This window comes from Artemia franciscana, chromosome 10 (assembly GCF_032884065.1).
Source record: "Artemia franciscana chromosome 10, ASM3288406v1, whole genome shotgun sequence".
NCBI classification, from domain to species: Eukaryota; Metazoa; Arthropoda; class Branchiopoda; order Anostraca; family Artemiidae; genus Artemia; species Artemia franciscana.
In genome coordinates, this window is record NC_088872.1 from 11,295,609 (window position 1) to 11,321,980 (window position 26,372).

A 26,372-nucleotide genomic window follows, 5' to 3' on the forward strand; every position below is an offset into this window, starting at 1 on the left:
AGAACCCTACTGAACAAGTTCCAAGCTCCTATCTACAAAGATGTGGAATTTTGTATTTTTTGCCACAAATCACGGATGCGTGTTTATTTGTTTTTTTTTCTTTTCCCCAGGGGTGATTGTATCGAGCCAGTGGTCCTACAATTTTGCGACAGGGCTCATTCGAACGGAAATGAAAAGTTCTAGTGCCCCTTTTAAGTGACCACAAAAATTGGAGGCCATCTAGGCCCCATACTACGCTCATTTTTTCCCTAAGTTGTCGGATCAACTTTGATCCGATCGAATTCTGAGATAGCCATTTTATTCAGCATAGTCAAAAAAGCTTATAACTATGTCTTTGGGGACGACTTACTCCCCGAAAGTTCCCGTGGGAGGGGCTGCAAGTTACAAACTTTGACCAGTGGTTGCACATAGTAATGGTTATTGGGAAGTGTACTGACGTTTTCAGGGGGATTTTTGACTGGGAGGGGAGGGTTGAGAAGAGGGGGTTATGTGGGGGAAACTTTCCATGGAGGAATGTGCCATGGGGGAAGAAGATTTCCATGAAGGGGGCGCAGCATTTTCTAGCATTATTAAAAAAAAACAATGAAAAAATAAATATGAAAAAGTTTTTTCAACTGGAAGTAAGGAGTAGCATCAAAACTCAAAACGAACAGAAATTATTACGCATGTGAGGGGTTCACCTCCTCCTAATACCTCGCTCTTTACGCTAAAGTATTTTTAGTAATTTCAACTATTTATTCTACGGCCTTTGTGATTCAGGGGTCATTCTTAAGGAATTGGGACACAATTTAAGCTTTAGTGTAAAGAGCGAGGTATTGACGAGGAGGAGAACCCCCTCATATACGTAGTAAAAACATACTAATATAGAATTTCGTTACGTAGGTTTATTCATAAGTTACATATATTTTTACTAATAAAAACGTTCGTAAAAAATGAAAAGTTCTAGTATCCTTTTTAAGTAACCAAAAAATTGGAGGATAACTAGGCGTCCTCCCCCGCTCCTTTTTTTCTCAAAATTGTCCGATCAAAACTACGAGAAAGCCATTTAGCCAAAAAATTAATTAATATGCAAATTTCCAAATATGCAATAGCAAAAATCAAAACATGCATTAATTCAAAAACGTTCAGAAATAAAAAAAAACAAGTTTTTTTTAACTGAAAGTAAGGAGCGACATTAAAACTTAAAACGAACAGAAATTACTCCGTATATGAAAGGGGCTGTTCCCTCCACAACACCCCGCTCTTTACGCTAAAGTTTGACTCTTTCTGTCAACTCTACTTTTTAAAACAATAAAAAACTTTGGCGTAAAGAGCGGGGCGTTGAGGAGGGAACAGTCCCTTTCATATACGGAGTAATTTCTGTTCGTTTTAAGTTTTAATGTCGCTTCTTACTTTCAGTTAAAAAATACTTGTTTTTTTTGTTTAATATGGAAAATAAATCTATCCATCTATCTATCTAAACAAGCGAGGTTGTAAGAGAGAAAACATAGACTGGCGGAATTGAGGAAGAATATTGCTGGACAAGGTTTGCTAAATTCCGGGGCCCCCCAAAATCACTGCGATTGGCTATATTTGTCTTGGCTCAGTAAGCAAATTTAATTGTCGCTATGTTCACACACAGGAGTGCCCGTTGGGAGGAGGGCCCATTGTTCTCCAAAATGCACCTCTCATTAGATTTTGAAAAATTCCTTTCTGTTGATTTTGTCATTGAAACTACCTTTATTTGGTATTTTCAAAAAAAGGAAAAAAAGGTCCTTCCTCAATAGATCTTGAAAATACATTTTGACTCCCCCCCCCCTACATTTTCGTGAATTGTCGCCACTGTTCACACAGGATTGTCTCTTAAAGGACTTTCACCGTTTCTTTGATAAAATTGAAGCATAAATTTACATGGTTGTTGCCGATGTGTCTTAAAATTGTTTTGTTGGGGATAATGTTTTCAATTCAATAAATTGCTTTGAAAAGCAACCAAAAAGCCCAAGTTTCAACTAAATTGCCGGGTCAAGCGATAGACTTCGTTTTATTTCAGGAAACAGTAAAGTAGTTAGAACTACACAATATTTAGTTTTAAAGTGAAATTTCCATTGCGATCAATCAATGGATTGCTTCTTTGTGGACAGTGATAGTTTGAATATGTTACAGTCCTTCTGTGCTTTTTTTTGTTTCTGCATCAAAAGTTGTTTTTAATTTTCCAAAGTGAGGTAGAAAAAGAAGATTCGCTTGAGCTTATGTCTATTCGTTTGAAGTAGGGTCTCTGACGTGGTCGTATTTAAACAAGTTCTGAAAGACATGGTAATTTAAACATCCTATAATTACCATAATCAGCTTAGCTTTGAACATATCTTCCGTATTTGTAATTCGTTTCTTCTGTACTTCGTGATTCAAACTAATGAAGAAGAAAAAAAAATTATGGCAGAAAATTTTCTTTATTGCCTTTAGAAGATTCCATACCTTAAAAATTGTTTTGAGAGGCTTAATGTCGGCTGACCGTCTAAAAAGAAAAGGGTCCATTAGCAAATTTTAACAGCAAACTAGTCAACATTGAAAGCAAAAAGAGTCGACACAAGCTTGCCAATCAAGCTTCCTCGGGACAGGGATAAATAGGATAAAGATCCTCAAGAAACATTAATGGTGCTTAGGATATTGAGTCGACGCAACCCTGTCAACCAACCAGCCTTGTTTTTAGGTATTTTAACTTGGTATTGTTTTTAGGTATTTTGTTTTTAGGTATTAACTTGGTATTTTGTTTTTAGGCGAAACAAAGAGCATCTGTTAAATGGCTCGTAAGCATAGCGTATGATCACAAACCCCCTGATGACATCCGGGATCCTTTCTATGTAAATGGAGACGTGAGTTTGGAATTTTGTAAATATTGATTTGAAAAGAAAAAAAAAACATTTTAGTTTTTCAAAGCTTATTACTAAAGATTTGAGATATTCCATAATTCTGCTTGCAAGAGGTGATGGATTGGTCTCGAGAGGCTTGAGTTTATATATATATATATATATATATATATATATATATATATATATATATATATATATATATATATATATATATATATATATATATATATATATATATATATATATATATATATATATATATATATATATATATATATATATATATATATATATATATATATATATATATATATATATAAGGTCATATCACACATTTTCACATTAATACCGCGTGCTAAGCTGTTGTTAAAGCGAGGGTCACCGAGATAATGTAGATCAGGAGCATTGAACGATGATTGAACATACATTGCCCTCAGAGGTGGTTTTAGGGGAGGGATAGAGGGGCACTCGCTCCGGGCGCAAAAATTTTAGGGGTACACAATTTCAAATAAATAATTTAAGGATTATAATCATTTTGTAAATTTTGGGATTTTACTTTCATTAAAATAAAGTAGAGGGTGCAGTTAATAAATGAAAATGATTTAATAATAAATTAATAAATAAATTAATTAATACTAGTTAATAAATAAGTGAATAATAAATTAAAATTAAATAACTGCAATTAAAATAATTAATAGTCATCAAGTACTTTCACTTAAAAAAATAAAAAAAATATTAATTAATAAATTGAAGATAATTTTATTAACAAATGTAAATTTTGGTAAAATTTGGCCTGATAATTTTGTGGGAGACAGATGGGGGGACGCAAATCAAGATTTTGCCCCCGGGCGCAAGAGAGGCCAGAACCGCCTCTGTTTTGAATATAGGTTGGCAAACGATTTTGGTAATTATTTCAGAAGGTTGGAAATGCAGATGTGACCTTTAGGCGTAACATAGACGATCTATGCGCTTAATCGAAAACCATATTTTTGGCATAATTCTGTCTTATAGTGTTGTTTTTTGCACTGTCCTGAATGATTTATGTGTTCTATACAACCCGAATTGGGTTGTTCAGAAACCAAGTTCATATACCCCAGTTCTTTCGTTTACATGATTTACTGTCAAAATACTTAACCTTTCAACGTTCATTACGTTCGTTTAACGTTCATTAAAAAAGCTTTGTTATATTCAACTAAATAGTGATTAAAGCCCTAAACAAGCATCAATGGCCAACTATTAAAGGAGACTGCCGTCAAGAGTAATGGCACAGGATTTGCCATATTGTTAATTCTTGTGTGGCTCGAATCTACCGTTTTTTAATTCTTCTTTTGTTTTTAATAAGGTCTTCGAAGAAAAGTCGTAAAAATTGTAATGGACTTGGTGAATGGCCGAGGGGCAGGGCCGTACCCAGGATTTTTGTTCGGGTGGGGGGGTACAAAAAATATTAAAGAAACGTCTGAAGATTATGTTTATATCCATTTTTGTTACGTTCTTATGAGTCGGAAAAATATTTCGAGGTGGGGGTTCAAATCCCCTAACTCCCCTACCCTTTGAATACGGCTTTGCTGAGGGGTATGGTCATCCTCCCTAATATTTGGCCATTGATTGAACTTTTTAAGTTGCAATGGGTTGAGATTAATGTGCGTATCTAGATATTCGTTGCTGAGGCAACATAAAATGTTCTAGTAGCTTTTAGTTAGTTTTGCTCATTTAACTGTTGATCTTGTTTCTTCGCCATCGATTAAATGCCAATCGATTAGTTGCCAATCCCTGAAAAACTTAAAATTACATATCTGAAGAATTTGTTCTTCATAAAAAAGTGATGACGCACTCCTTATGACCAGTTTCAAAATACGCATTGTTCTTAAGACCAACTGTATCTCTATTTCCTCACTTCTAATCAATTTTGTTAGTTTTAAAATGCACCATGTATACAAGCTAATCTTTTATTACTTTGCCTCAAAGAATAAAACGGAACATAATCTGTACTGCTATTTCTAAAATTGCAGCATGTACAAGCTAACGCTACTTAACTTTGCCGCAAAACATAACTACTACTAGCTGTTATTTATGTAATTTATGGTAAAAATAGTTTGGTTCTATGTCTATAATTGAGTGATTATCATATACACAGTTCATTAGTAATTCTAAAACTATATTATTAGGTTGTACCATTATTTATAATCTTAGGTGACCCCTTGGACAATGACACATTTACCTACTATGAAATATACCAGAAGGATAGTTACATTACCATAAGTATGTAGACCTTTGCCTCTGATCAGGAACAAGCATTATGATTCTTGCTCTCAAGTCATTATTTGTAATTGAGCGGAAATCCCCGAACGGTGAATCTTTGAAGACTGCTAATCCCTGAAGTATAAAATTCAACGGTCCAATATTTGTTGATTAACGTCTCCTAAGGTATAGATATCCTCCTACCAAATTTCAGGCAAATGCGGATGCTTTGGTGCGGAATGTAGGACGTATGGGTGGTCGTATAAACTTTAGACGGGGATCATTTGATTTGAAATTAGAAGTTATAGTGCCCTTTTTAAGAGTATAAAAGGATTTGAGAGCAACCAGCCTTAAGCCCATCATTTCCCCAGAAATATCCAATCAAAATTTCGGGATAGCAATTTTGTTCAGAGCAGTTGAAGGGTCTAAAAATTATGTCTTTGAGGATCACATTTCGTACATACTTTGGATGGAGCTCATTGGATTAGTAATCAGAAGTTCTACTGCCCTTTTTAAAAGTCAAAGTGATCAGAGGGTTGGTAGCTCAGAAGCATGCTCAGAAGCAAGGACGTATCCAGCGCTTTTCTTCGTATTTACAGGGTTCCAGGATTTATAAAACGTATCGAATATATGTTTATATGCATTTTTGTTACTTTTTTACGAGCCGGACAAAAACTTCAGGGGGAGGGGTCAAACCCGCTAGTCCCTTCCCCCTGGATACGGCCTTGCTCAGAAGTGTGGACGTCTACGAGAATCCATCAGCTCTATTCGTTTGACCCTGAAATTACTTCTCCTACTAGTTTCAAGCGGATTGGAGATAAGAGATAGGGAATATATCTCTAGAAATCATCATGCTCATATCCTATTGGCCTAAGGCACTTGTCCCATAAATTTTATGCCGATGGGTGAAAGAATAAATCTGCCTATCTTTCTACTGAAAAGGCTGTAATTGTAAGCTATCTTGGAGGGGCCAAGGGCCCAATTTATGCCTCCTATAATTCATGTCGAAAATTTGCGAGTGATTATGCTTCAAATGGGGTGCAATATGCCTATCTTTTTCTTTCAGAAAAAATGGCAGTGAGGGGGGGGGTGTTTGAGGGGTCATTGGCTCACTTAATGCCTCAGATCATACAGATTGCACCTGTTGATATAAACAAGACAAATACCCACTTTTTCGCTTAAAAGTTTGGGGCGGGGGAAACTATCATACTTTGGTTCTCTAATCATACATGCTGAATATCCTTCTTGGATTCCGGTTCTCAAAAGCTGCAATATGCCTATCGTTCTGCTTAAAAGTTGGTATTACAAAGTGCGGAAGAGGTGGTTAAGGGGCTAAAAGCCCACTCTGTCAAGAAGTAACATGCCTACTTTTCTGCTAAAAAGTTGAATGGTGGATGTTATAGGGAGTGTTGGAAGGGCTACAGGCCCGCTTTGGTCCTCAGGTAATACAGATTAGAAATTTGTGAATGGTTCTCAGTCAAACCGGATACAAAATGCTTATCTTTGTACTAAATAGTTGACGGGGGTGTAGGAAGGGCCCCTGGCCTGCTGGTTTTCCTGTTTAAGATCTTTTTTCATGCCGGTTCAATTTAGGTGCAACATGTCTACCTTTTTACTAGAAATTGGGTGGTGGGAAGGGCGGGGGGATGCTCAAAGGGCCATGGACCCACTTCATGCCTACAGTAAAAAATATTAAAAATCGTTGGAGGATTCCGCTTCAATCGGAATGGAATCAACAGCGCCGGTCGAAAATTTTCAGGGGGCAGACGCCAATAATAGCAGTGGTGGTTGGGTGACAGTTTAGGTGGTTTAGGGCACCAAACTACGACTTTAGCTCGAAGAGGACGAATTTGCAATAAATTAAAATCCTGAGAAGCTAGTTGATTTTAAAGTATCAATAAATGTATTTTAGGCTTCCCAGTTGCACAAGAAGTACTGCCACACGGTGGCGGTACTGGATTCAACCAAGTTGATTCGCTTTATTTGTAATGAAATTAGGCTACGTTTGGTGATCTGTAATTGCGTATCAGCTATAATGAGGGGGAAGGGGCGAGTCATTGTTTAGGTGAGGGTAGGGTTGATTAGTAAAAAAGTACGTTTTAATGGACAAACTGCTTATTCTTCATGAGGCTTCAGATGAATGTTGAAAGAGGTAGGGGGGAGTGGGAATTATTTAGAATGTTTTCTATACAGCTAATATGTTACATTCCCATACCTACCAGCACAGAGGTGGAAAAGACAAGACAGGACGTCACCAGCCCCGCCATGAAACTTCTTTGGGGTGGCAAATACTGCTAGGAACTTAGTTTTCATCAATTTTTAACTGTAATATTTTTCTTTTTCTATTTATATGAACTAAATCAATGTATGTGAAAAAATGTATGTATTGTATTTATCGATTAGAAAATTCTATTGTAGAGGTTGTGACGGCTTCAGTTATATAGAATTAAATAAAAAAAACTAGTTTTTTTAACTGAAAATAAGTAGCGACATTAAAACTTAAAACGAACAGAAATTACTCCGTATATGAAATGGGTTGTCCCCTCCGCAGTCCCTCGCTCTTTACGCTAAAGTTTGACTCTTTGCCACAATTCTACTTTTTAAAACAACTAAAAACTTTAGCGTAAAGAGCGTGGGACTGCGGAGGGGACAACCCATTTCATATACGGAGTAATTTCTGTTCGTTTTAAGTTTTAATGTCGCTCCTTACTTTCAGTTAAAAGAACTAGTTTTTTTTATTTAATTTCTGAACGTTTTTGAATTAATGCATGTTTGATTTTGGCTCTCCGCACATAAATTATTGAAATGAAATTAGTATATTAATTTTTTTTTGGCTAAATGGCTTTCTCTTAGTTTTGATCAGACGATTTTGAGAAATAAGGGGTGGGGAAGGGGGCCTAGTTGCCCTCCAATTTTTCGGTTACTTAAAAAGGCTACTAGAACTTTTAATATTCAACGAACGTTTTTATTAGTAAAAAATATACGTAACTTAAGAATTAACTTACGTAACAAACTTTTATATTCTTATATTTTTATTATGTGTACGAGGGGGTTTGTACCCTCGTTAATACCTCGCTCTTTACACTAAATCGTAAGTTTTGTTCCAATTCTTTAAGAATGACCCCTGAATCAAATAGGCCGTAGAATAAATAGTTGAAATCAATAAAAATATTTTAGCATAAAGAGCGAGGTATTTATCTCCTCCTAAATACCTCGCTCTTTATACTAAAGTTTTTTTAGAACCCTTCATATGCGTAATAATCTCTGTTTGTTTTAAATTTCAATGCTATTCCTTACTTTCATTTGAAAAAACGTTTTCATGTTTATTTTTTCATTGTTTTTTTTTTATAGTAATGCTAGAAAATCCTGCGCCCTTTTCATTGAATTTTTTTCCCCCATGGTATATTTCTCCAAGGAAAGATCCTCCCACATAGCCCCCTCCCTCAACCCTACGAACTGTTTGATATCACGAACTGTTTGATATCAAAAGTCTCACAGAATTTCCATCCATGCAAACAGTAATACTCCTTTTCGTCCAACCGAAATTCTTTAGTAGTAATATTAACAAGGACTTTTCACCAAAATTACTATTCATCGCGAATTTTTAAAGTATATTCAAATTTTATCCAAAATTGAAATTGCAAACTTAAACTTAGGACAGTACTAATCAATTGACAATCATTGATTTACACACTTTAAAAGAAATTAACCAGGGATTTAAGGGACTGGTACCTCAAATTATGTCTTGGTTAGGCCTGAGTATGATTTGGAAAACAATCAGAAATTAAATGAAAAAAAGAGCTTTTCAACTTAATATTTGAAAACTATTTAAACAGATTGTTCTTTGTATGAATAGGGCTGTCTCCTTCTTAGCTCTTTACTCTTTACTGTGAAGTTTGGATTTTTTTCCAAATTTTTTAAAGAAAATTTGTAATTGGAAAATATTTATTTTCAAAGCACTAAAAAAACTTTTTAGTGCTTGGTGTTGAGATGGGGGCAGTTCCCCTTATATAAAGAGTAATTTCAATTCGTTTGAAGTTTTAAACTTGCTCCTTACTTTAGTTGAAAACCTTTTCTATTTGTTTAATTACATTTCATGAAACTATAGTTTTATGAATACAATACTTTTGGTAACGCAGAAAAAGATCAATATTTCATTGATCTCCGTTTGGATTTTGATGGGTAATCAAGCAGTTCCTAATAACAAACTAAGTAAGGAGCGACCCGGCTCAATAGTAACTAAAACTCTAAAAAACGGAATCTTGATACCAATAGATATATGAAAAGAATTGGCCTATTATGCCGATTCCAAATATATGAGTTACATTAAGTTTAGTCTTACCCGGATTTACCCTGATTTTCTGATTTTCGAAAAAAAGGGAGACAAGCTCATATCTGCAAAATGTGGAATTTTGTGATTTTTGTCTGAAGAAAAAGCCACAGATGCGTGTCTAATTGTCTTTTTTTCTCAGGGGTGATCGTATCGAGCCAGTGGGCCTAGAAAATCGGGAAATGGCTCATTCTAACGGAAATGAAAAGTTCTAGTGCCCTTTTTAAATGGCCAAAACACAGGAGGGCAACCAGGCCCCCTCCCACGCCATTTTTTCCCAAAAGTATCCGATTAAAGATTTGAGATAGCTTTTTTGTTCCACATAGTTGAAAGGCCCAAGAACTATGTCTTTGGAGATAATATGACCCCCTACAGCCCTTGGGGAAAGGTTTTTTAATTATACAATATGTCCATTGTTTTATTTGTTATCGGAAAGTATGCATAATTTTTTTGTGGGGAGGGGAGGACGAATACTCTTCTGGGAGAATTTTTCCTGGAGAGGGTAGTTTCTAGGGGGTGAACTTTTCAGGGCTATTTTACAGCGGGTGAATTTGCCAAAATTCATATCCGAAATTTCTTTGTACGTCTTGCTTTCTTTATACCGATTCAGTTTTACGCGTGGAGATGTTAAAGGTAATTATTCAGGGTGAATTTTCGCCAGGATTGAATTGTCCAGAGGATATTTGTATGGGGAGGGAGATTTTTGCCGTGGAGGTGGAGCCAGGTATCCTGGAGTTATTTAAAAAACAATCAGAAATTAAAACAAAAAGTTTTTTCAACTGAAAGTAAGTAGCAACATTAAAACGTAAAACTAACAGAAATATGACGTATATGAGAGGAGTTACCCCTTCCTCAGTACCTTGCTCTTTACGATAAAGTTTAAAATTTGTCCCAATTCCTTAAATACACCCTCTGAAACACAAAGGTCGTTTAATTAGAACAATAAGTAACTTTTTTTTTAAGTGCCAAAAAACTGTAGCGTGAAGTGCGAGGTATTGAGGAGGGGTGCAACCCCCTCATATACGTAATAATGTCTGTTCTTTTTAAGTTTTAAGATTGCTCCTTACTTTCAGTTGAATAAAACTCGTTTTTAATTTCTTTATTTAATGAAACTTAGAGACACACTTTTCTGAAGGCAACATTGGACGAATATTATTTAACAATATCGACAGTTTTGAACTTGGTTATCACACACTAACACTTGATTATAAAACTAAGATTAAGAAAATAAAATAAAAATTTGTAATTTAATATTTTTAATTTGATTTTGAATACCAAAAGTCAGTATATTTGACACCTTTATGCTTCATAACTGTAAAACATTAAATCTTTTTCAAAGTGACAACTAAATAAATACAATTACTAATACAAATACAATTAATAAAACACAAACCGTTCAGGGGGAAAATACAGAAATTCCCAGTATTCTGTTCAGGGGAAACATTTCTGATTATAGTGGCTTCATATATCAGCTCATGGGTACTCTTGCAATGCAAGCAAAAGTTGACCGCATATTCTTACCGAAATTGCCCCTTATTAAGTTGTTTTCCTTGTGTTTCTATAATTATACGAACTTTCGTGTGTTCTAATAACTGCACTAATTACTAATAAACAAATACATACTTGGGATCACTATAAAAAGCTGATTCTTTGATTGAATGTTATCAATAGTTAGATTTTTATATTATCGTTATTGACAAGGATCGTTATTTACTTACCATTCATTACTATCAAGAACTTGATTTTTTTTTTTTGCTCCAATCAAATCATATAGAAAAAATGTTTTTGGAAAATTGGCTAGCGGTCACTCAGTCACAAATTAGAACTTATATTTTCCTTATTAAGGGTCAAAATCTATTGACAGGCAGCCAACAATGGGGCAACACACATTTCCCCCCTGGTTTTTCCCTATTCTGCTCTCTTTCCTCTGGTTTCCTTATAATTGATTTATAGTCCCAAATTTCCAGGGGGCACGGCCCCCTGCCCCCTTGCCGAGACCCATGGGTGGAACACGCCTGTTTTTCTCTAAATCAGGCAGGAGATAGGAACACGAGATGTTTGGGGATTCATTACCTCACATTTTTTTTTCCAATCGCACTGATTTTCAAGTTCTTGTATGATTCTGGGTCAAACGTGGCACAACATATATACTACTCTACTAAAAAGCTGGTGGAGGGGACAGGAGAGTGCTGTTGGAGAGAAATGACTCGATTTTGGTCTTCCGGTAGTGCAGGTTGAAAATCTTTACATGGTTTCATCTCGAACAAAGTGCAACATGCCTACTTTGAGGTAAAAGTTGGGAATGGGAGGGATGGTATGACATTGGAGGGTCTCTTGTCCACTTAGATTTTTCAGAATCCTTGCATAGTTTCTGTTTCCTCTAAGAAGGTGGTCATGGGAGGAGCGGAGGGATCCTAGAGGGAGTACAAATCCACTTTACGCTCCAAGTACATAAATTGAAAATCCTTGCATACTTCCACATTACACAAGGTGCAATATGTCGAAATTTCTCCAAAAAAGAAGTGAAAAAAAAAACCAAAACAAAAATAAACAAAGAAAACGACAACAACAAGTAAAACATGGAGAAGCCATGGGGCCACAATTATGTTTTCTATAGTACTAATTGCAAGTCGCTTAAACGAGGTACAGCATACACGAGGTACGAGGCAATTGGATGCTTAAACGAGGCACAGCATGCCTTCCATTTTGTTACAGGGCTAATGGTGGGGTATGGAGGGGGTTGTGGGTCTAGGGATACGACAGATCCACTTTAAGGCTTCAGTTATACAAATTGAAAATTCTTGCATGATTCTGCTTCAAACAAGTTGCAATACAGCAACCTTTAGGCTACAAAGTTGGCAGCTGGATGGGTGGGGGTGTTGAAGATCATTTGTCCACTTTGGTTTTTCAATCATTCAAGTTGGAGATGTATGCATGGGTTTAGTTCAGAGAGCCTCAACATACAGATTTTTTTCACAAAAACGGAATGGGAAAAAAGGCAGGCGGAGAGTGGTTAGGGACAATGTTGGGCTTACTGACTTACTTTTTTTCTCCAGCTTTGTATCTTTAATCTTTGTAACAAATCAATTCTTGGTTATTTTTTGAGCACAGTCGTCTAATTTTATTTCTTCTGGCGTTTCCACCAAAAAGAAGTTGCCAGCCCTTTGAACTTTTTAAAATAGTATAGTTCAAGAAAATTATATAGTATGCACTCATAAGTTCGTCAAAGAGTATTGATGAGCGTTAAAAAGAAAGTTCAAAATTTAGTTTTCTTGCCATGGGTAAACAGAATTGAAAGGTGGTAATTTTGAAGCTATTGTCACTGTTGGTGACAGTATGGGTTAACTAGCCAAGGAGTCTGTCGGACGGCAAGCATAACAAAAAACAAAACACATACTGTTTCGTGACGAACCAGACAAAAAATAGTATACATACTTTCTCCAGAATTTTTAGCTCCATTCAGACACGTAGGCAGCAATTTTTTTCGGGGGGGGGGGCAAAACCTTCGAATCAGCAGATATAAAGTTGCACTTTTTTTTATTTATTAACTAAATAAATGCAAAAACACGTATATCGGAAAATACAGGTTAACTTTAATCTGTAGTATTGTATCGGATGGGGAGAAGAAGATGGAAGCCTCAAAAGTGCGTTTTAGGCTCAGGTTATGTTCATAGCGATTTAGAACCAGTGGTTTATCTATTATATCCCACTGAAAGGGAAATTTTAGGGTTAACAGTGCAATATGGGCGCTATGGGGGGTAGTTCTTCTATTGCGAAAACGTCGATTTTAGTGAAAAATGATATTTTCCAAAATTGATCCATTAAAAGCTGTACTTTATCCTGAAAAAGGGGGGATAAACGCCTTAATATCAAGGATAATTCTATTTTTGTGTGGAAAGCAAACTCTCTTTACGAAAAAAAAAAAAATAATAACAGTACAATCGCTAATTACTTCAAAAAGGGTAAAAAGTTAGACAGAAAATGGGTTAATAATAGGGCAGTGACTTGACCGGATAATTGCATGCTGTAAAATCTCAAAAAAAAGGCTTCACACATGTATCTAGATTCTTAATAAATGTCCTACTTTTGCCAGAAATCCCAAGAAACCATGGGGAAATTAAACATCTTTATAGCATCTATTCCATAATAATAATAATTTATTTGTTAGCCGCTCGTTTTAACAATTTAATTGGAGGAAAACACTAAGGAAAGAAAAACAAAATAACAAAGACAATGCAGTCTAATCAAAGGGTGGTAAAGACCCAAGCGTTGACAGGCCTCAGCACCTAATCTAGCGTAGTTTTTTTTAAAAAACAAAAATAATATCAGTGGCACAAAACTTTCTAATGATCTTCTGATTTCTATAAGAACGTGGCAGATACAATGAATATTTGCAATAGCGATACAGAACTCTTATATTTTGTAAATCTTGATTGTTAAAAATGGGTGCAAAACGGACAGAAACAATACGGAGTGATCGCAGTATGTAAAGTCTGGATAAAGCCTTTCATGAAAATCTGCCTCGGTTCGGGACAATTTTCGCGTACCCAATTTTAAGTTTACTTTTAATATCATAAAGCCCATAAAGATGTACAAATACTAATTCCAAACCACTGAATCGAAGAAACTAAACTCAAAAAGAATCACAAGCAACATCACTACTTTGATGTTTAACATTAAAAAGTAAATAGTCACATTTTTCAGTATTAAGTTTGAGGCCGATTTCTTCAAAAGACTTAGGAATAAGCTGGCTCGACTTAATTAGGCTAGAATTGGTGCGGCTAATCAAAAGTAAATCATCTACATTTGCAATATAGGAATGATTTGTTAGGCCTAAAAACATGATGGATTAATACGTGGCAACAGAATAAAGACAAACATTAGAAAGATCCGGGAGTAGGACTCTTCCTTGCCTAAGACCAGAACGGATAGGGATATTATCAACGTAAGTGTCACTTGACTTGAGTCGAACATATGAATTAGAATACCAATTAACAATTAATACCAAAGACCCATTAACACCAAGTTGGATTAAAGAATACCCAAGTTGGCTATGATATATTGAATCAAATGAACCAGACTTGAATCAGAACTTGAATCAGACTTGAAAAAGTCTGCAAACCAAGATTAGAATATTGGAATCTACTGTGATGACAGTGGTCAAATATGGCTCTGAAGCATGGGCGCTCCGAAAAGCAGATGAAAATTTACTAGATGTTTTCCAGGGAAATTGCCTACGGATTGTTCTGGGCACCCGGCTGACTGACCGTATTTCAAACAGTAGGTTGTTCGAAAAATGTGGTTCAATCCCGCTTTCTAGGGCTATAATGAAAGAAAGGTTGAGATGGCTAGGCCATGTTCTGCGGATGAAAGATGACAGATTGCCGAGGATTGTCCTTTTTGGCCAACCGTCTGGGGCTACACGGAAAACAGGTCGTCCTTGTCTGTGTTGGGAGGATGTCATAATAAAGATTTAAAGGAAATGGGAACTTCCTGGAAGGGTGTAAAGAGATTAGGTTGAACAGATTAGGTTGGAGGAGGAGCGTGCGTAGCTGTGTTGGCCTCAAGTGGCTTGGTGCTGCAGTGAGTTACTAGTAATAGTAGTAGTAGTAGTAGTAGTAGTAGTAGTATTGAATCAAATGCTTTTGAAGCACCAAGTGCACAAAAATGGACCTGAAAACCAGTTTCAGGTTCAGGGAGCAACTTATTCAAATACTTTACTTAAAGTACAATCAAATAGTTCGTGGTAACGAACTGTAGTAAGGAGCGACCCGGCTCAATAGTAAACGAAACTAAAAAAAAACGGAATTTTGATGCTAAAAGATACATCAAAAGAATCGGATTTTCATGCTGATTCTAAATATATAAGTTTCATCAAATTTAGTTTTTGTCATCGAAAGTTAAGAGCCTGAGAAAATTTGCCTTATTTTGGAAAATAGGCGTAAACACTCCCTAAAAATCATAGAATCGCATTTGGCGTATCAGAGAACCCTACGGCAAAAATCTCAAGCTCCTATCTACAAAAATGTGGAATTTCGTATTTTTTGCCAGAAGACAAATCACGGGTGCGTGTTTATTTGTTTTTTTTTTGTTGTTTTTTTTCCAGGGGTCATCGTATCGACAAAGCGGTCCTAGAATGTCGCAAGAGGGCTTATTCTAACGGAAATGAAAAGTTCTAGTGCCCTTTTTAAGTGGCCAAAAAAATTAGAGGGCACTAAGACCCCCTTCCACGCTCATTTTTTCCCAGAGTCAGCAGATCAAAATTTTGAGATAGCCATTTTGTTCCGCATAGTCGAAAACCATAATAACTATGTCCTTAGGAATGACTTACTCCCCCACAATCCCTGGGGGAGGGGCTGCAAGTTACAAACTTTGACCAGTGTTTACATACAGTAATGGTTATTGGGAAGTGTACAGACGTTTTCAGAAGGATTTTTTTTTGGTTTGGGGGTGGGGTTGAGGGGAGGGGGTTACATGAGAGGATCTTTCCTTGGAGGAATATGTCATGGGGGAAGAAAAATTCAATTGGGCACAGGATTTTCTAGCATTACTATAAAAAAAAACAATGAAAAAATAAACATGAAAATGTTTTTTTCAATTGAAAGTAAGGAGTATCATTGAAACTTAAAACGAGCACAGATTATTACGCATATGAGGGATTCTAAAAATACTTTAGCATAAAGAGCGAGGTATTTAGGAGGAGATAAATACCTCGCTCTTTATGCTAAAGTATTTTTAGTAATTTCAACTATCTATTCTACGGTCTTTCTGATTCATGGGTCATTCTTAAAGAATTGGGACAAAACTTACGATTTAGTGTAAAGAGCGAGGTATTAACGAGGGTACAAACCCCCTCGTATATTTAACAAAAATGTAAGAATATCAAAGTTTGTTACGTAAGTTAATTCTTAAGTTACGTATATTTTTTACTAATAAAAACGTTCGTCAAAAATTAAAAGTTCTAGTTGCCTTTGTAAGTAACCGAAAAATTTGAGGGCAACTAGGCCTCCTTCCCAACCCCTTATTTCTCAAAATCGTCTGATCAAAACTAAGAGAAAGCCATTTTGCCAAAAAAGAATTAATACACAAATTTCATTTTAATAATTTATGTGCGGAGAGCCAATATCAAACATGCATTAATTCAAAAACGTTCAGAAATTAAATATAAAAAAAAACTAGTTTTTTTAACTGAAAGTAAGGAGCGACATTAAAACTTAAAACGAACAGAAATTACTCCGTATATGAAATGGGTTGTCCCCTCCCAAATCCCTCGCTCTTTACGCTAAAGTTTGACTCTTTGTCACAATTCTACTCTTTAAAACAATTAAAAGCTTTAGCGTAAAGAGCGAGGGATTGCGGAGGGGACAACCCATTTCATATACGGAGTAATTTCTGTTCGTTTTAAGTTTTAATGTCGCTCCTTACTTTCAGTTAAAAAAACTAGTTTTTTTTTGTTTAATTTCTGGACATTTTTGAATTAATGCATTTTTTGATCTTGGCTCTCCGGGCATAAATAATTAAAACGAAATTTGCATATTAATTTTTTTCTGGGCTAAATGGCTTTTTCATAGTTTTAATCGGAATATTTTGAAAAAAAGGAGCGAGAGAGGAGGCCTAGTTGCCCTCCAATTTTTTGATTACTTAAAAATGCAACTATAACTTAATTTTTTACTAACGTATTCATAAGTAAAAATTATACGTAACTTACGAATAAACTTACGTAGCGAACTTCTATATTTGTATGTTTTTATTGCGTATATGAGGGGGCTCATCCCTCGTCGATACGCTCTTTACACTAAAGCTTAAATTTTGTCCCAATTCCTTAAGAATGACCCCTGAATCACAAAGGCCGTAGAATAAATAGTTGAAATTATTAAAAATATTTTAGCGTAAAGAGCGAGGTATTACGAGGAGGTAAACCCCTCATATACGTAATAATTTCTGTACATTTTAAGTTTTAATGCTGCTCCTCACTTTCAGTAGAAAAAACTTTTCATATTTATTTTTTCATTTTTTTTTTTAATAATGCTAGAAAATCTTGCGCCCCCTCCATTGAAACTGTCTTCCCCCATGAAAATTTACTCCATTGAAAGATCCTTCCACGTAACCCGCCCCCCTCAATTCTCCCCTCAAACCAAAAAATCCCCCTGAAAACGTCTGTACACTTCCTAGTAACCATTACTATATGTAAACACAGGTCAAAGTTTGTAACTTGCAGCCCCTCCCACGGGGACTGCGGGGGACTAAGTCGTCCCTAAAGACATAGATATTAGGTTTTATGACTATGGTGAATAAAATAGCTATCTCAGAATTTTGATCTGGTGACTTTGGGGGAAAATGAGCGTGGGAGGGGGCCTAGGTGCCCTCCAATTTTTTTGGTTACTTAAAAAGAGCACTAGGACTTTTAATTTCCGTTAGAATGAGCCCTTTCGCGACATTCTAGGACCACTGTGTCGATACGATCGCCCCTGGGGAAAAAAACAAATAAACAAGCATCCGTGATTTGTCTTCTGACAAAAAATGCTAAATTCCACATTTTTGTAGATAGGGGCTTGAAACTTCTACAATAAGGTTCTCTGATACGCTGAATCTCATGGTGTGATTTTCGTTAAGATCGTATGACTTGTATGGGGTATTTCCTCCTATTTTCTAAAATGAGGCAAATTTTCTCAGGCTCGAAACTTTTGACGGGTAAGAGTAATCTTGGTGAAACTTATATATTTAAAATCAGCATTAAAATGCGATTCTTTTGATGTAACTATTGGCATCAAAATTCCATTTTTTAGAGTTTTGATTACTATTGAGCCAGGTCGCTCCTTACTATAGTTCGTTACCACGAACTGTTTGAAATGGTTTTGCAAGGTTCGGTTTTATTGTTAAAATGTCAAATAAAAAATTCAGTGAAATAAGTTAAATATTGTAGTGTTGTAAAACATGTGCGGATTTGTAAGTATAGTATCATTACATGTCATTGATTTCTTCTACGCTTGATGCCAGTTTCCTAATTGATAAATCAATACACATCGTTGATTTCTTCAGTCAATATTCTTCATTATTTTATATCATTATTGACATCAATTATTGATTTCTTATTAATTTTTCTATCAGTTATTGATTTTTTATCTTCATTTTCAATTATATATTTCTCAGTCATTTTCGTCTTTTATTAATTATTATTGTTTTAATTATTCAATTATTGATTATTTATTTATTTTACTTTCTTTATTTCCCTCAAAAAATGAGGAGTACGCTACAATATATTATAAAGAAAAAACAACTGATAACACTTACAATCAAAACCTATCAAATATTGATCGAACACTTAAAAAAAAAAAAAAAAAAAAAAAAAAAAAAAAAAAAAAAAAAAAAAAAAAAAAAAAAAATCAAGATTGGTTACAATTGATTCCAAATATCAAAGTTGATTGCAATTGGTTGATTCAATTATTGATATCAATTATTAATTACTGATTTCTTATCAATTATTGACATCAATACACATTGTTTTCTTCTATGCTTGTAATTGTCATTTTCTCTCTCGGAATATGTTTAAAATGCGTTGGGTTCTTGATAAGTAACCTTGCTTTTTGTCCTGCTTGACGTGATCCTAACATATTTTCTGCAAATGAAAGTGATTTCAGTGTATTTCCGTTTGTTAATATCCTTAATAAATCATAGCCTTTTTCTACTAGCTGTCACAAAAGACCTCTGATTTGACCTACGAAAAATATCAGAAATGTATCCCGTATAGAGTTAGATATGTTCAGCCCATGTGATTTATTGTGATTGATTTATATCCATGTTCGTGATTTATTGTTGCTGAAGTGAACCACTAAGCTAAAGCATTTTACTTGTCACTATAAACATTTCCATAGTTTTCGTGCAATTTGTTTGCTTTTCGAATTTTCAGCCCCTCCCCCGGGAAGAAAAGTGTTTATGTGCTTATAAAAAAACAAGAGCTAAGAGCTCATATGGCACTTGTGATGAGGCGAGAAGAGCTAAGAGCCAAGAGATCATATGGTATGAGCTCTAACAAAATTCTATGAATCAATAGGTTGGTTTCAAAAGGAAAATAAGAGGCTTAATGCCGGTCAGGATTTAAAATAAGAGCTCTGAGTCATGATGTCCTTCTAAATATCAAAATTCATTAAAATCCGATCACCCACTCGTAAGTTATAAATACCTAATTTTTTCTAATTTTTCCTCTCCCTTTAGCCCCCAGATGGTCGAATCTGGGAAAACGACTTTATCAAGTCAAATTGTGCAGCTCCCTGACACGCCTACCAATTTTCATCGTCCTAGCACGTCCAGAAGCACCTAACTCGCCAAATCACTGAACCCCTCCCCCCAACTCCCCCAAAGAGAGCGAATCCATTACGATTCTGTCAATCACGTATCAAGGACATTTGTTTATTCTATCCACCAAGCTTCATACCAATTCCTCCACTCCAAGTGTTTTTCCAAGATTTCCCCCTCCAATTCCCCCCAATGTCAAAAGATCTGGTCGGGATTTGAAATAAGATCTCTGAGACATGAATTCCTTCTAAAAATCAAATTTCATTAAGATCCGATCATCTATTCGTAAAATAAAAGTACCCCAATTTTCACGTTTTCCAAGAATTCCGGTTTTCCCCTCCAACTCCCCCCCCCAATGTCACAGGATCTGGTCGGAATTTAAAATTAGAACTTTAAAGGACAAGATCCTTCTAAATATCAAATTTCATTAAGATCTGGTCACCCTTTCGTAAGTTACAAATACCTCAATTTTTAAAATTACCAAACCCCAATTCCACCAAAGAGAGCAGATCCGGTCCGGTTATGTCAGTCACGTATCTTAGACAGGTTTCTATTCTTCCCATCCAGTTTCATCCTGATCTCACCGCTTTAAGTATTTTCTAAGGTTTCCGGTCCCTCCCAACTGCCCCCCTCCAATTACACTTGATCCGGTTGAGATTTAAAATCTGAGTTACGAGATCCTTCTAAATATGAAGTTTCACGAAGATCCGATCACTCCTTCGTAAGTTAAAAATACGTCATTTTTTCTTATTTTTCAGAATTAACCCCCCTCCTCCCAATAGAGCGGATCCGTTCTAATTGTGTAAATCACGTATGTAAGACTTTTGCTTATTTTTACCACCAAGTTTCATCCCGATCCCTCCAATCTAAGCGTTTTCCATGATTTTAGGTTCCCCCACCCCAAACTTCCCCCAATGTCACCAGATCCGGTCAGGATTTAAGATAAGAGCTTTGAGACACGATATCCTTCTAAATATCAAATTTCATTGAGATCCGATCACCCGTTCGTAAGTTAAAAATACCTCATTTTTTCTAATTTTTCAGAATTAACCCGTCCCCCAACTACCGCAAAGAGAGGGGATCCATCCGGTTATGTCAATCATGTATCTAGGACTCGTGATTATTTTCCCCACCAAGTTTCATCCCGATCCCTCCACTCTAAGTGTTTTCTAAGTTTTAGGTTTCCCCCTGCCAACTCCCCTCCCCAATGTCAACAGTTCCGGTTGGGTTTAAAATAAGAGCTCTGAGCCACGATATCCTTCTAAATATCAAATTTCATTGAGATCCGATCACCCCTTCGTAAGTTAAAAATACCTCATTTTTTCTAATTTTTCAGAATTACCCCCCCCCCCCTCCCAACTACCCCAAATCCTCTCAATGTCATCAGAACCGGTCGGGATTTAAAATAAGAGCTCTGAGACACAATATCATTCCAACATCAAATTTCATTAAGATCCCATCACCCGCTCATAAGTTAAAAATACTTAATTTTTTCTATTTTCTCTGAATTAACCGGCCCCCCACTCCCCCCCCCAGATGGTCAAATCGGGAAAACGACTATTTCTAATTTAATCTGGTCTGGTCCCTGATACGCTAGCCAAATTTCAGCGTCCTAGCTTACCTGGAAGTGCCTAAAGTAGCAAAACCGGGACCGACAGACAGACAGACCGACAGAATTTGCGATTGCTATATGTCACTTGGTTAATACCAAGTGCCATAAAAATCACAGATCTTTATGGATGAATCTAGGATCTTGTGGATGAATCTAGAAAAAGCATAAGTGTTAATAACAGAGTATTGATTCATTTCATGTCTCGGAGAAGAGTGGTGCCTCTGGGTAGGCCTCCGCCCTTTTTGACCATGTCTACGTCGTTTTTGGAATATGGGGATTATTTCCACTGAAGATTCTAAAAGATCAAATACGGATACGGTAGCTTACATGTTTTGGCGTAAAAATATATATATATATATATATATATATATATATATATATATATATATATATATATATATATATACATATATATATATATATATATATATATATATATCTATCTATATAAAAATAAGTTGTCTGTCTGTCTGTGGATGGATGGATCAGGTGACGTCACCTGAAAAAACTGGATCAGGTGACGTCAAAACTGAAAAAACTAAAAAAAGGCAAAAACTACAAAAAAAACTAAAAACTAATAAAAAAAATAAAAAAGCTAAAAAACTAAAAAAAACTAAAAAAAGGCAAAAACTACAAAAAAAACTAAAAACTAATAAAAAAGCTAAAAAACTAAAAAAACTAAAAAAAGGCAAAAACTACAAAAAAAACTAAAAACTAATAAAAAAAATAAAAAAGCTAAAAAACTAAAAAAACTAAAAAAACTAAAAAAAGGTAAAAAACTAAAAAAACTAAAAACTAAAAAAAACTAAAAAAAAGGAAAAAACTGAAAAATAAGCTAAAATAAAGGTAAAAACCAATAAAAAACTAAAAAAAAAACTGAAAAAACTAAAAAAAGGCAAAAACTACAAAAAAAACTAAAAACTAATAAAAAAAGTAAAAAAGCTAAAAAACTAAAAAAACTAAAAAAACTAAAAAAAGGTAAAAAACTAAAAAAAATAAAAAATAAAAAAAAAACTAAAAAAAAGGAAAAAACTGAAAAATAAGCTAAAATAAAGGTAAAAACCAATAAAAAACTAAAAAGAAAAAAAGGAAAAAACTAAAAAAAATTTTCATCTAAAAAACTAAAAAAAACTAAAAAAGGTAAAAACTAAAAGAACTAAAAAATAAAAAAATAAATGACGAAACTCAAAGAGAAAGCGACCAGGACAAAAGGAATGTTCGATTAGCAATCAACAAAGCACCGGGACACAGGGAGTATAAATGACGACCAGGACATAAGTAAAAAAAAAAAACTATCTATATATATAAAAATAAGTTGTCTGTGGATCTGTGTATCGTGGATCAGGTGACGTCACCTGGAAAAACTGGATCAGGTGACGTCAAAACTGAAAAAACTAAAAAAAGGCAAAAACTACAAAAAAAACTAAAAACTAATAAAAAAAATAAAAAAGCTAAAAAACTAAAAAAACTAAAAAAAGGCAAAAACTACAAAAAAAACTAAAAACTAATAAAAAAGCTAAAAAACTAAAAAAACTAAAAAAAAGGCAAAAACTACAAAAAAACTAAAAACTAATAAAAAAAATAAAAAAGCTAAAAAACTTAAAAAAACTAAAAAAACTAAAAAAAGGTAAAAAACTAAAAAAACTAAAAACTAAAAAAAACTAAAAAAAAGGAAAAAACTGAAAAATAAGCTAAAATAAAGGTAAAAACCAATAAAAAACTAAAAAAAAACTGAAAAAACTAAAAAAAAGGCAAAAACTACAAAAAAACTAAAAACTAATAAAAAAAGTAAAAAAGCTAAAAAACTAAAAAAACTAAAGAAACTAAAAAAAACTAAAAAAGGTAAAAAACTAAAAAAAATAAAAAATAAAAAAAAAATAAAAAAAAGGAAAAAACTGAAAAATAAGCTAACATAAAGGTAAAAACCAATAAAAAACTAAAAAGAAAAAACTGAAAAAACTAAAAAAAGGCAAAAACTACAAAAAAAAACTAAAAACTAATAAAAAAAGTAAAAAAGCTAAAAAACTAAAAAAACTAAAAAAACTAAAAAAAAGGTAAGAAACTAAAAAAAATAAAAAATAAAAAAAAAACTAAAAAAAAGGAAAAAACTGAAAAATAAGCTAAAATAAAGGTAAAAACCAATAAAAAACTAAAAAGAAAAAAAGGAAAAAACTAAAAAAAAATTTCATCTAAAAAACTAAAAAAAACTAAAAAAGGTAAAAACTAAAAGAACTAAAAAAGAAAAAAATAAATGACAAAACTCAAAGAGAAAGCGACCAGGACAAAAGGAATGTTCGATTAGCAATCAACAAAGCACCGGGACACAGGGAGTATAAATGACGACCAGGACATAAGTAAAAAAAAAAACTATCTATATATATAAAAATAAGTTGTCTGTGGATCTGTGGATCGTGGATCAGGTGACGTCACCTGAAAAAACTGGATCAGGTGACGTCAAAACTGAAAAAACTAAAAAAAGGCAAAAATTACAAAAAAAACTAAAAACTAATAAAAAAATAAAAAAGCTAAAAAACTAAAAAAACTAAAAAAAAGGCAAAAAGTACAAAAAAAACTAAAAACTAATAAAAAAGCTAAAAAACTAAAAAAACTAAAAAAAAGGCAAAAACTACAAAAAAAACTAAAAACTAATAAAAAAAATAAAAAAGCTAAAAAACTAAAAAAACTAAAAAAACTAAAAAAAGGTAAAAAACTAAAAAAACTAAAAAAAAACTAAAAAAAAGGAAAAAACTGAAAAATAAGCTAAAATAAAGGTAAAAACCAATAAAAAACTAAAAAAAAACTGAAAAAACTAAAAAAAGGCAAAAACTACAAAAAAACTAAAAACTAATAAAAAAAGTAAAAAAGCTAAAAAACTAAAAAAACTAAAAAAACTAAAAAAAACTAAAAAAACTAAAAAAACGTAAAAAACTAAAAAAAATAAAAAATAAAAAAAAACTAAAAAAAAAAGGAAAAAACTGAAAAATAAGCTAACATAAAGGTAAAAACCAATAAAAAATTAAAAAGAAAAAAAGGAAAAAACTAAAAAAAATTTTCATCTAAAAAACTAAAAAAAACTAAAAAAGGTAAAAACTAAAAGAACTAAAAAAGAAAAAAATAAATGACGACACTCAAAGAGAAAGCGACCAGGACAAAAGGAATGTTCGATTAGCAATCAACAAAGCACCGGGACACAGGGAGTATAAATGACGACCAGGACATAAGTAAAAAAAAAAATTAACAAAACTAAAAAGAAGGTAAAAACTACAAAAAAACTAAAAAGAAAAAAAAACTAAAAACTAATAAAAAAAATAAAAAATCTAAAAATCTAAATAAACTAAAAAAGAAAAAAAAAGGAAAAAAATAAAGGAGAAAAACAAAACTAAAAAACGAATGTATATACAGACCGGTACACCGGGATACAAATGACGACCGGGACACAGGGAATATAAATGACGACCGGGACACAGGGACACAACTACAACGGGGACACCGGGGGAAACAGGGGGATATAAATGACGACCGGGACAAAAAAACTAAAAAGAAAAAAAAACTAAAAACTAATAAAAAAACTAAAGAATCTAAAAATCTAAATAAGCTAAAAAAGAAAAAAAAAGGAAAAAAATAAAGGAGAAAAACAAAACTAAAAAACGAATGTATATACAGACCGGGACACCGGGATACAAATGACGACCGGGACACAGGGAATATAAATGACGACCGGGACACAGGGACACAACTACAACGGGGACACCGGGGGAAACAGGGGGATGTAAATGACGACCGGGACACTGGGACAGGGAATGGTCGATTAGCAATCACCATCAACAAAGCTCAAGGGCAATCATTAGAATCATGAGGTATAGATCTGAATACAGATTGTTTTCCCATGGACCATTATATGTTGCATGTTCAAGAGTCGGTAAACCTGACAATCTATTTATATGCAAAGACAATGGGACAGCAAAGAATGTTGTATATTCGCAAGTTTTACGTAGTTAAAACCATATATATATATATATATATATATATATATATATATATATATATATATATATATATATATATATATATATATATATATATATATATATATATATATATCTATCTATATTCACAGGTGGGACATAGGGACACAACTACAATGGCGCGTAACTATTATGGCGCGTAACGACTTACGCGCGCGGGGGGGCTTGGGGGGGGGCGCGAAGCGCCCCCACCAACTAGGTGTTGGTGCTAGTATAGCTAGTATATATATATATATATATATATATATATATATATATATATATATATATATATATATATATATATATAAATTTGGCTGAAAGCTTGCTATTCCTAAGCTATTCCTAGCTGTATAGCTATAAGCTATATAGCTATTTAAAGCTATTCCTAAAGAAGAGGGGGCTCTACAAAGCTTAAGGGGGAGAGCTCCCTCCTCTTTCTTGGTTTATACTAATATAGATCATGCAGATTTTATGTCATAAATGTGATCCTACAAAAAAGTAATTCAGTCTTAATTTCAAGGAAGAAAGCAGACTATATTTTTCGTAGAAAACAGCGCTGGTAAAAAAACGAGATACAAGGATAAAGAACACTGAATGCTGCGCTTAACTTCTGCTAATAACAAATATGGGAAAAACTCAAAATCCGTGATCCTAGAACTTCTTTTTTGGGCTGTATTATCAGGTATTGGGTAATTACAAGTAGGGATTTAAGCTTACGTGCTGTCTTGGACTATCAAATATCATTTGTTCAGTTAAACGATTATTTGACCAGTTCTTTGCCGTGTAATAATCAGGCTCGTTTGAATTCAAATTCTCTGCCAAAACATGAGCCAAAAAAATGAAATCACTCGGTGTCCGCAATTACCGGAAACAAAAAACGACATTGAAGAAATAAAACATATTAAAAGAAGGTGGATTGACATATTATTAAAGAGGCTGAAATTGCGGCAATCTATTTGGTTTTTAAGGATTTTAATAAGATGTCAGACTGCGAACATTTCTAGTAATTCGCCAAAATTTGAATTCACAAAAATAGTTTTCTATCC

The 26,372-nt window shown here is 33.9% G+C and overlaps 1 protein-coding gene across 6 annotated transcripts in view; it reads left to right on the forward strand.

Annotated features, from left to right (window-relative positions):
• The window catches only part of LOC136031781 (uncharacterized), a 163,571-nt gene that overhangs the window by 14,416 nt on the left and 122,783 nt on the right, over positions 1 to 26,372 (forward strand). For all 6 annotated transcript variants that reach the window (XM_065711554.1, XM_065711555.1, XM_065711558.1 and 3 more), the window contains exon 2: positions 2,754 to 2,849. In XM_065711554.1, the coding sequence (XP_065567626.1) occupies positions 2,754 to 2,849 (96 nt within the window). The remainder of the gene's footprint in view (positions 1 to 2,753; positions 2,850 to 26,372) is intronic.